A 12,170-nucleotide genomic window follows, 5' to 3' on the forward strand; every position below is an offset into this window, starting at 1 on the left:
GTAAACTTCACTTTGTTTTTTGAGGCAATGAGTTTGCATAGTCTTTTTAAGTTCTGGGAACTAATTCAATTTTACGGTGCAGCTTATCTTAAAGAGCCATGGAGACTCTGTCAGTGATATATGGGTGTTGAAAATGCTTCAACAGCCATTTTAAAGACATGAAACAGCAGCTGGAAGAAGGACAGGACATAAACAGAAGCTGCAAGCAGACTGAACTCCACTCACCCTGTTTGCACTACAATCACTTCACCTACCCGCCAGGCTGGAGGCTCATTTTAAAAACATATTCATACGGTCAGCTGTGTCAGATGTGCAAACAAAGAGAAGAAGCAACAGCAGGGGTGATTTTTCTCACCTTATTGTTTAATTTGCATCACGTTCCCTGTGATATGACATCAGCAGGATTAACATAGATGAACGTGGCAAACAAATAAAAATGCCTCCTGCAGCTAAAAACAAAAAGCCTGCAGCAGCTGTTTTACTGCAGGAACAACACTCGCTCAGAAACATGTTTGTTTAAAAAAATAAATAAATGGAGTGAAAGTGATTACAGGCTGTGGTATATCATTAAAGGGAAAATCTGAAACAGGCCACAATCAGACTGAGCTGTGAGTTATTTAAGAGAAGGCTGGTTGATTCCTTATCATTAAACTCACAAATACACGTTTTCACCCTCTGTGGGTGTGTTTTCCCCTTACTCCCCCATTTCTTAGCTTTTTTTGACATTTCTGAATGTATTTATGTTCTCAGCTCACTGAGTGTGCAGGTGCAATGGACTAGATAACAGCACTGAGTACCTTTGGTCGTTTGATCAAAATGTTTTATTACATGCCCTTACAAGCCCCACAATGTTTCTGTTTCAATGTCTCTAATGCATATACCATGTATATAGTTCACTCACATATATGTCTATATGTACACATACATATTGCTTTTTATTTTTCCCTCGTTGTATATTGTTTTCTCTCTTTTTTTTACTTTTGCACCTTTGTAGTCCAGCTACCCAATTTTGCTGTGCAAGAAACTGCACAATGACAATAAAAAGCTCTAAGTCTAAGTCTCTCTAAGTCAGTCGATCGGGAACATTAAACTGTGAATTTTGAGTGAGATTTTTGTTTTGTTTAGAAAATCAATAGAAAAAAGTGTCCAAAAACTCATTAAAATAAAGAGAAAATAATTTCAAAGACTGAACAGCCAGGATACACTCGAGGCTTAGCTCTCAGGTGTATATTATCGTAGAAGCGGGTTTTGATGACTGAATCAGTGTTTTGTTATCCTCAACATATTGTTTTCCTAGTGGCAGTTTTTGCTTTGACTCTAAAGTGTTCACATAGAGGCCCGTTAGGTGGAAGCATTAAATCAGGTCTGTTAATGCTTGCTTGTTAGTGATAACTCATACAGTAGCGACTGCACTGGCACACTAAAATTTCTACTAATTCTTTTCCTGGTATAACATTTATTCTTTTGAGTAAATGTCTTTTCTTAATTAAAGTTAAATAAAAAATAGAAACTTAGATTGACCTTTGACAAACAGAATCAAATGTCAGTCAGTCAAGCTCAAACCACAGCAAAGCACACTGCAAAACAGGGGATCTAGCAGCCACCCTGCTTCCAACTCACCAGCCTGGCACAGGCCGAGCGGTATGGCCACCCTCGGCTCTGACAGCCTGCCGGGGATCAGAGCCTGATGGCTGCTGATGCTGTCAGACCAACCTAAACGCAGCACCCATGAAAACACACATCAAATCACCTTCTTCCCTCTACGCAGGACCATTTGAGTTCATGTTAATTAATAACACCTCATTAATTACAGGTTAATTTCAGCTGTTCTTGATACAGTCCTGATGGCCACATAATGTGAGAGACTGACGAGACCAAGGCAGATAAGAAAGCATCAGCATGAACGCCATCATTAAATATGATGAAAACAATGGAAGAAATGTTTTAATTTAACAAAAAAAGAGTAAAGAAATAGCTAACAAGAAAGAATGCATGTATTGATTTAATAAAGATAAACAGCTAATAGGGAATAAATGTTTTTATTAAAGTAATAAAAAGAAAGGAAATAAAAATAAATAAAATAAAAGCAAGGAATAAATAAACCTAGTAAAAATTTACATTTTAAGATGAAATGTATTTAAAAGAGATTAACATAGAAACACAAAAAATAACCTAAACTAATTGTTTTAGATTAATTTGTCTTTAAGTCCTTTTTAAAATACATTTTTCTATTTCATTAAACTTTGCATAGTTTTATGGGGGCAAAGCTGATGCTTTGATTATTGATGATTACCTCACTCTGTCACCTATCATCTTCCATAGGACTGTCATTCCCAAAATGGCATGACTCGTACACCAGTAGCACACAGCACTGTTTACCTAACCCATGGGTCGGCAACCTTCAACATCACAAGAGCCATTTTAGATCATCCTCGAAACTACATTTAAAAAGAGCAGCATGTGATGGAGACATGGAGGCAGAAGATGAAAACACAATATAATTTAAGCGCCGGTGAGCAAAAATCTTTTATTTTTGCAGCGACACACTCTGCATATAAAATCACCTCAAATATCAGTCGAGTAAGCAGTTTTTGTTTTGTTTTGTTTTTTAAGTGAAAGCATCATGAAAAATGCTTTTTTGAAAAAAAAAAAAAAGTACACCCATGCACCCTGACATAAGCGTGTTCTGTACATCTGCTGTGTTGTGCATGCACTTTTGCAAAACTCACACTCTTCGGGCTCCAGGTCGCTGTCGCTATCGGGATGGGCCAGCCCGTGTTTCTGCAGGTGTCTTCTGATGCTCATCCTGGTCCTCCTCAACCTCCCGTGACTCTTTAGCCTTGGCTGGTCCATCGAGTCTGCCACAGTGAATACGCCTTTTCCGTTGCTCTGGGAAACCGTACTACTGCCGTTGGCTTGGGCAGCCATGCTGGGAGAGGCAGCTGCAGCCTAATAAACAGTAATAAAACAGATGTATTATCACCCTTGTACTGCTTTCTTTAATGTAAGTCTGATCCAGTTAAGTCAGTTAATTGATATTAATTATGACTATTGGGTTCATTTTTAGATCATTTTCCCCCATTTTCCCTCTGTTCTTTTTGGGTTTTTAATATTTTTTATGAAGAAAAGTTTTTAAAAAGTTATCCAGTTGATAGAAAGCTTGGTTAGAAGAAGACTTTGAGCAGCAGATCACTCTATCAGAAACATAAAAGTTGGAGTAGACATTTGTGATATTGTGGCTAAGACTGTTAATATACACAATTAATTTGAGAGGCCCTAGAATGGATCCCTGGGGAACACCCTTGGTTATAAGGAGGTTAATTAGCACCTAATATCAGAACATGGGATGAGGGTTCTAAACACCTGTCTGGATATGTTTCGTGCAGGGTTTTCTCATTGTAAACAGAGCATTAAATCCTTTAGTCTATTTGAAAGAAACGAGATAAGTATCTGTGGAGAGTGATGATGGGAATTTAGGAGGTCTATAAAATGTTTTGATTCTTGCATTGAGCCAAAGTGACACTAAATTGAAGAAGTGACCTGCTCCAAGTGAGAGAGCGTCACACTCCCAACATCGGTGAGCCGGTGTTCCCTGTCATCCCAACGTCCATAAGCAAGGTCAATCCCACCCACAAAGGCCACCGACTGATCAATGACGATGATCTTCTCATGATGCGCCCACAGGTACACAGCGGAGGAGACGTGGTCTGGGTGGCGCATCACCTGGTGAAGAAAATATCCCAAAATTTAGAGAAGAAATGCAACGTGTCAGCCATTATGAACCTGCAGAAGACCTTTACACTTGTGTACTTGCCTTGATGTTGGGGTGGAGGCGCAGCAGCGTTCTCTTGCTGTATCCTGAGTTTATGCCCAGAGCTAACTCCACCTCCTTGTAGAGCATCACAAAGATTCGAACTCCTTGTTGCTGTGGGGGAGAGCGGGGAAACAATTATGAATCAGGACATAAAGTCACAACCTTAAATTTAGCTTTTGGATGAAATAAAAGAGGGAAAAATACTTTGTATTATATCAATATGGAGAAATTGACATGGTAGCTTTACTTTTGTTATAAAAACTAAGAAAAATGTCCTTCTTACCGCTTTGCGTTTCAGTATGCAGTCGAGACGCCATCGGTTTCCTTCAACAACTGGCCTTTTCAAAAAGATCTCTGGACTCAGCCTGCGGGACGAAACAGGCCAAAAAGGTTTTTACCCCTCATTTCACTCTCACTGTTACACTTCCTCCTCCTTTCCTTTCATTCATCTTTTCTGTTCCTTACTTTGCTTGTTTTCTTGTTTCCCTTTTCTCTTTCCTTAACCTTTCTATCCTTCCCTTGCTTCTTCTTTCCATCCCTTGTTTCTTTTCCTTTTCTATATTCATGTACAGATTATGTAAAAATAATCCTTCCTTTACTTCCTCTCTAGCTAATCCGGAAGCATACCAGTAGACTTAAAAGAGCCACTGCTGACTCCTGCCTCCTAGATACTTGATTACACTTACACACACTTATTTCTATATATATATGCAAGTAAAATGTAGTATTTTTGTTTAGCAGTAAGACTGATTTATAAAAACAAATACTGTCTGTAGTGTTAATGTGTGTGTGTGTGTGTGTGTGTGTGTGTGTGTGTGTGTGTGTGTGTGTGTGTGTGTGTGTGTGTGTGTGAGTGTGTGTGTGTGTGTGTGTGTGTGTGTGTGTGACAGTACATGCACTGATCTATTTGACCACTTCTCTTAGAGGTGACATTTGACACACACACACACACACACACACACACACACACACACACACACACACACACACACACACACACACACACACACACACACACACACACACACACACACACACACACACACACACACACACACACACACACACACACACCTGTGTGCGCTGAACACTCACCACCAGTCAGTGATAAAGATTTCCTCCTTGGCTTCTTCGAGAGCATTGGCCACATCCTCCATGTATGTTTTCCCGTTCACGTACCTTCAGAAGAACCACAAACAAACCCACAAATTACTCTTCAATCATCGCCTTCTCAAAATGGGAGAATCAGTCCAAAATAGTTTTTTTAAATTTCACATTAAAAAGCACAAAAAAAGAAATAATTGAAGGAGCACAAGACAAGACGTATTCTCCATGAAATCTGTTTTTTTCTCCCATTCAACACTTTCTTTATTTTTTCCTACTGTGAACAACAACACAGAAGGCATCAGAACTAGTTCACCACATATAAAATTATAAAATAAGTACAAAGGCTTCATCACCTGGATTCTTTTATTTTGAAGGTGTGCCCTTCATAAACTGAATTGTCCTTCCTTTATTGTGCACTCCAACTCATTCCAAACTGTCTCAGCTGATTTTAACCTGGGGGATTAAGAGTTATGAGTCGAGCCTGGAGGGGTTTCTAATCAGGGCCCTGATGAGGGTCCCACTTATCTATAACCTGACTGGTCATCATTTTGCTGTAGGACAGGGGTGGGGCAACTCCAGGCCTAGAGGGCCGGTGTCCTGCAGGTTTTAGATATCAGCCTGGGTCAGCACACCTGAATCAAATGACTAGTTCATTATCAGTCCTCTGGAGAACTTCAAGACATGTCGAAGAGGTAATTTAGCCATTTAGATCAGCTGTGTGGGATCAAGGACACATCTAAAACCTGCAGGACGCCGGCCCTCGAGGCCCGGAGTTCCCCCACCCCTGCTGTAGGATGTTGTGGAAGCCATGAACGCTGAATTAAACTGCAACACTATCCTCACAGATCTCCCTGGCATCATCACATCTCCTCCTGCGTGTAATTACCATCTGTCCACCTTCTCTGACAAAGACACAGCTGTGGAGACTGTGATGTGTCTGCTGCTTTAAATCGCTGAGATTGACTCTTATTTGAGTTGCTTTTATTTTTATTTGACTCGTGAGTGGAGTGCTAACTTTTTTATTTATGTAGGAGTGAATCAGGGGCAGAGTAGGAATAGAGTTTTTTCTTGTGCTATTTGAATTATAACCTGTGACGTAACCTGACGTGCACTTCTTGCCCTCCCTCTTCTTTGTTTCCTCTCCCTGTCACACGCTTCCTCATGTCCTTCCTCCAACTTCATTTCCTCGTTTTTTCTCTATTCTTTATTTTTCTCTAATCTCTATTTTGTTATATTTCATTGTTTTATACACACACAACGCGCATCTTTTCCTTTAAACACAGATGCCTCTGCAAAAGTAGGAATCTGTCCAAAAGTCCTTCACAGTTATTAGAATTTCAGAAAGCTTAATCTTTTCTACTGGTAATTGGAGCACAGCCAGGTGCTAAACCCGTTATTTGATATAATAAGAGAAAAAAGCCTGGAAAAAAGCCCTGCACAGCAGGGAAAAAGGTGCAATTTCTCTCACCAAAATAAAGCTCATAGTAAGTCGTATGATTTGAGTTATGATAAAATTCACCTGCACAGTTGTTGACGTGTGAAACTATCTATAGAGACAAAAAGGTCTCTGCAGAAGGCTGTAAACATGTTTACTTCTGCTGTAAAATTAGGCATTTTAACATGGGAGTCTGTAGGGAACTGACTCACTTTTGAAGCCAGCCCCAGTGGACATTAGAGGACCTGCAGTTATTGGAACTTGAGCACTAGGTTCATTTTTCAGCCTCCGAGGTTTCAGCTTTAACCGTCCTCTGGTTTCATTGCAGTGTTTGATGCTTTTTGCTCTTGTTTGGACAGAAAGAAAAATGAAACAAACACTTCCCCTCTCACTTTTCAATCTGTCCATTGCCTGTTGAATCCTTATGCTCTTGACAGCAGGCACACACTCACTCACAGTGTGTCTCACAGATGGTATAGGGTTCCCCAGCGGGAGGACAGGTGATGAGCAGGTGAGTCTCACTTTCCCTTGCTTTGTGTCGGGTTACTCCAGCGCGAGACACACATTTGTGCGTCTACCTTGTGAGGATTGCCTCTTACATAATGCTTTTTCTTTGTGTAACCTCGCAGCTACAGTCTTTAAATCTGAGTCCATAAAAACGCTCTAAAAGTGGGTCATCACTTTCTATAAATGTCCTCATGTTTAAAGTCTAAACTTCAAAGTGGTTCCCACAAAGGCAGAAGTACACAAACACACACTAACCTGCGCGCTGTGCCAGCTGGACCGGGTATCGTCTAGACTTTTTTTTTTAAAGTGATCCTGGGTCTGGTGATTGGCACTAAAGTGCTTCAGTTTAAGGTTAAGAGGAAGATGTGAGGCTGTTTTTTATTGCTTGTTAATAAATAAGAGAAGCTCAGTTCATACACAGATCTATGGAGCCCCTCTGAGGACATGGTCCAAAAAACAAAATAAATTGTGGCCATAAAATACTACTTCGTGGGCAGGAAATGGGTACAACGTGCGCACGAAATGATAATTTGTGGGCACGAAACACTTGACCGATAACCGTGATCCTTCCCAGGCCCTTGCAGTTGGTTGACAATAAAATCTATCCCGGCATCCAGGTCTTACTTATGTCTGTAAAGCAACTGGGCTCTCAATATCCTGTTTAAATGTCTCTCTGTAATAATGGTTCCTTGCATTGCAGGCTTTTCAAAATGCATTTGTAGCTCATTCCCAGCCTAAAATAAAACTCAATCATCTGTCTCTGTCCATGGTGTATAGGTTTAGCCTACTCTTATGCTTATGTCTCTACGCAGCTGTCCAGGAATTGTATCAATATGATGTGCACACGTTATCTATTTCGTTGCCACAAATGCGTAATTCGTTGCCACGTTATACCCAATTCGTGCCCACAAATTAGCATTTCATGCCCTCGAAATAGTACTTCATGGCCACAAATAAGTATTTCGTGGGCACGTTATACTATTTCGAGGGCACGAAGTAGTATTTTGTGGCCACAATATATTTATTTTTTGGACCATGTCATCAGAGGGGCTCCGTTCAGCTTGTATCCATGAGTTTTAAGTTGCCTGAATCATCAGCGTCACAGCAGTGAAGAAAAAACTGACCTGTATCCACATCTTGTTCGCTTGCTTTTATGGAAACTGTACTGTAATGCTTTATAATGGCAGTGGATTTTACCAGCTGTTATCCAGAAGTTCAGTTTAAATGGTGATGTGTTCACTTGCAGTTGAACTTTGCAGCCTTCACTCACTCTTTCACTTGAGAGCATCAGTAAATAGCATTTTAACAGCTCTGCATTCACTTTCTGTCGCAGGCGCTGAGAGCTTTCCAATTATGATGCATTTACCTATTGCAGCAGAATAGTGATGTGTGTTTTGGAGGTATCCATTACTGAGGTTCTCTTACATTGTTTTGCTGCTTTTAAACTGAAGTAAACACAGAACAACAAAGAATTGAAATAAAGAAATCATCTAAGAGTCTGTCAACAGGATCGTCCCGATGTACAGTCCAAACATTTAGTCTAATTTGGCCTAATGTGACTCAGGAACTGAAACTACTCTGACTAGAAGTGATCTGAATGTTAAATAACGGGTTTTAAAATGTCAAATGTGAGTGTAACTACAGCAGAAAGAGTAAGTGTGGTTACCATTTGGCAGGGATGTTCACTTCCACTCTGGCGAAAGATCCAAAGCGGTGATCTTTGAGGAAGGCTGAGCCATACTTCTGGACAAAGCCTTCAATGGACTGACCCCACCAGCGGGCATGTCTGTAGCTGTTGCACTTGAGCACCAAAGACCTGCACAAACACTACTTCAGTTTCTGATTTTCTTCAAGCCTTAAAATATTAAACATAAGCAGTAAAAATAGCCATCACAGACCTGGAGAGACTGTCCACACGGACGCCGTGTTTGGTGTCCGTGTCCTTGGAGTCCATCTTGATGCCAAACTCTTTGTCAAACAGCATTACAAAGGAGATGGCGCCTGAATCCATCTTCATGTACAGCAGAAACGAGTCCTTCACCACCAACCAGCTGCACACACACAGGCAGTATTTTAAGTAAAAGTTTTTTATTGTCATATACTTCCTTAAACACCATTTGGCTTATGTGAACATAATAGCTCCCCTTTAAAATAAAATAAATACATAAATAAATAAAGCTGACAAGCTTCTTAGATTCAAAATGTTTATCTGTTATGATATATGTTATGATGGATCACGGCATTTTAAAAAGGTTAATTACCCCATTTGGCATGGCACATATTTAACTGGTTAATCATCACCTATGTCAACTCTTCCTACATTTAATGAACCAAGCAGGATGATGAAAGATCCACCAATTTCTATTCCCTAGCAAGAAATCTCTGTCAAAACATGATGCCTGTGTTGATCTGCTTTGTCTTAGGTTCAGGAATCCCCCTATGAAGCACAACAAATACACAGAGCAATGTTTCTAATATTCTCATAACCTTCTGTTCACCATTTCCCACCCAGGGGTTCATGTAGGCAGTAATTTAATATTTAAATTTAGTTCTTATCCTTGCATGACTGAGTGTGGATTTACATTTAACTTATGATGCACATCCTGGGAAAAAGATCAAGGATTTAAATAAAAATAATCAAAGGTAAATTCTACTGTTTGCTAAAGAAAATGAATCTAAAGCTAAATGGAAAGAACTTTACTGTTTTTAAGTCAGTCAGCAGTAGCAACACTGACGATCCTAATCAAAGTTTCCTCTTGTTGTTTAGTGGACTTACCTGTTAACCCTTCTTTCTTGCCATTAATAAGAGGCTCTGTTAAAATGACGTGTCAGCATTTTACTCAGTATCTAAGGCATTAACGATTCTGAACTGCAGTTGTACAATTTGCAGACCGTTACAGTGATTTTAACACTAATTTCAAGTATAAATCTAAGGAAGGTTTGCACAGATAAGATTCCAGATAAGATAAGATAACATAAAACATCGCTTTAAATGCTTTATATTTAAATCTCATCTTCAGGACGTTTGTTTTGTCAGCTACATAGATAGATTCAAATGTTTTTCTTAGATCGAGTACTAACTTTTCACTTCAGAACCCCCAAGAATTGAACCCTTTCCTCAGATTAAACAGCCAATAAATACAGCATTGCATCTTCTGCACAGATGAGGCGATGCACTGCTAAAGATGTCTGTAAGCTTCCCCGTCATTTCCTGTTTTACCTAAGCAGCTGTGTATTTGTGGTATATCACAAGCTCACATTGAAAATGACCAAGACTATTAAGGCTAAGCAAACATCCTGTAAGTATCCTGATTATTTACTGACCGTTTGGACCAGCGGTAGCACATTCTGCTGCGACCACAGCAGTTCATGCCGGGGATCCGATGGCCACCGGATCTCTTCAGCACCATTCCCTCTCTAAAAGACAAAAAGACAGTTCATGATATAGAAAAATACTTAGAAAGGATTGGTTAGGAGAACCTTATTATCCAAAGCAAGACAATTCACCAAAAAGATTAAATACTTTGCCATTAACTTTAACCTGCACTCCCCACCTACACCATCTTTGAGTAGGAATTTCAGAATTTCACTGGATATATTTCTTAAAGTGCAAGATTTCAGTGAAAAATTAACATATTGATAACAAATGATTCTTACAGTCCTTTTGGTCCCAGGTCGTGAATGAAAGACATTTGACTAACATCAATGAACTCCATCTGAAAATCAAGCAAAAATATTTATAAACTCACTTTCACAAGACTGTTGTCTACTTTATCATCTTCTAAGTTGACCTGAAAAGGTCGTCAGTGTTTTCCAAAATATACTGAAACCTTTCAAGGATATCTGTTATGCTTTTCTTTATTATATACAGTGATACTACGGTGGATGTTCATATTAAGCATTGCCAAAGTTTTTAAAAATGAAGCTCAGAATCCAGAATACTCTAAACACTCAGTTTCTTTCTTTCTTTCTTTTTTAACCCGGTCATGTTAGATAAAGAAGCCCTGCCCACTTCTTACTTAAATCTGTTTGCAAGATGTAGCCAATCAGAAGTTGGCTTAGAGGGGGTTGGACCTAAAACTGAGGGGCCAAGTTTAAGGTAAGAAGGATTATTTGGAACTGTGAATTATGCAAAGTGACTCTGATAGAATCCAAAAACAAAAACATGGAGCTGAAAATGACCAGAATGTAGTTACTTTGTAACTTTTGTGTCCTTACTGTAGCATGGTAGTTCCTATACATCGGCATCGCTAGCACAGTATTCAAGTAATCTTCCAGTTGTTTCTAGATCAAGGAAACGACGAGAAATTTTCAGTACAATTTAATATACGTAGTACATAAATCTGGTACCATAAAATTAAATATTGGCCATCAGGAGCAATTTACCCTTCGACTGGAAACTCCTCTGTCCAGTTCGCCATCGCCTCCTCTGGGGAGTTCTGGTATCTGGCTCACCTCACTCCTCAACGGTATGTTCCTCTTCACCGTGTGACTGCAGAGAGAGAAATAAAATGACGTTTTCTTAGAAGGCTGCATGTTCAAATCCAAGAACATGCAGTGGAAATACAGGCAGGAAAAATGAGCTCTGCTAAGCACAGTGAAGATAAAATATGAACTGTGAATAGGCACAGGAGACACTGAGGTACCTGCGTGGAAGTGGAATCTTCATGAAGGTCTTGTATGTTCTCAGTTCTCTGTGGAGATCGATGAAGTGCTTCTCCTTCCTCTTCACCAACCATGTAAACTCTCCGTGTTTCATCTCAATTTTATACACAGCCGGCATTGACTGCACACACAGCAGGGCCTCCAGTTATTTACATTCAGTGTTTATCATTTCAAAAAGCTCATCAACTAAATGGATCATAGTTTGGGATTTAGTCTAGAATTTTGACATCATTTCTTTTGTTTATGGTTGATAAACTGCCAACTTTTACTACATTGTTGGAATCTTTAAGTAATCTAGTCACCTGGTTTTCCTAAGCAGCTAAAAGTTTCCCTAGAACACCAGAATAATGACTTTTTCTGGTTTATCCATGACTGTAGATGACATCTCAGGTGCTGCTAAAACCTCAGCTAAATCAAATTACTAAAATTGACCTTTTGATTGCATTTTTACTGCTGGTGCTGTTAAGAGCATTTTAATGGACAAATATTGTGCATTGCTGGGAGGTAAAAACCACCACCTATGTTACAGTATTGGTAAGCAAAACTCTGGTACTTTAGTTTGTTGCTTAGCCCTAATCAGCAGGTATCTGTGTCTGCGTGTTGCATCCATACAATATACAGATGCAGCTATCATAGTCCCTT

At 39.6% G+C, this 12,170-nt stretch overlaps 1 protein-coding gene across 5 annotated transcripts in view; it reads right to left on the reverse strand.

The window, feature by feature from the left end:
* pld1b (phospholipase D1b) overlaps window positions 1-12,170 on the reverse strand; it is a 53,016-nt gene that overhangs the window by 14,751 nt on the left and 26,095 nt on the right. For all 5 annotated transcript variants that reach the window (XM_039616970.1, XM_039616969.1, XM_031748773.2 and 2 more), the window contains 12 exons: window positions 11,510-11,649; window positions 11,250-11,355; window positions 11,082-11,147; window positions 10,521-10,579; window positions 10,188-10,280; window positions 8,762-8,914; window positions 8,530-8,679; window positions 4,910-4,993; window positions 4,098-4,179; window positions 3,815-3,925; window positions 3,541-3,723; window positions 2,730-2,949 (listed from right to left, as the gene is read on the reverse strand). In XM_039616970.1, the coding sequence (XP_039472904.1) occupies window positions 2,730-2,949; window positions 3,541-3,723; window positions 3,815-3,925; window positions 4,098-4,179; window positions 4,910-4,993; window positions 8,530-8,679; window positions 8,762-8,914; window positions 10,188-10,280; window positions 10,521-10,579; window positions 11,082-11,147; window positions 11,250-11,355; window positions 11,510-11,649 (1,447 nt within the window). The remainder of the gene's footprint in view (window positions 1-2,729; window positions 2,950-3,540; window positions 3,724-3,814; window positions 3,926-4,097; window positions 4,180-4,909; window positions 4,994-8,529; window positions 8,680-8,761; window positions 8,915-10,187; window positions 10,281-10,520; window positions 10,580-11,081; window positions 11,148-11,249; window positions 11,356-11,509; window positions 11,650-12,170) is intronic.

This window comes from Oreochromis aureus, linkage group 9, assembly GCF_013358895.1.
Source record: "Oreochromis aureus strain Israel breed Guangdong linkage group 9, ZZ_aureus, whole genome shotgun sequence".
In the NCBI taxonomy this organism is placed as follows: domain Eukaryota; kingdom Metazoa; phylum Chordata; class Actinopteri; order Cichliformes; family Cichlidae; genus Oreochromis; species Oreochromis aureus.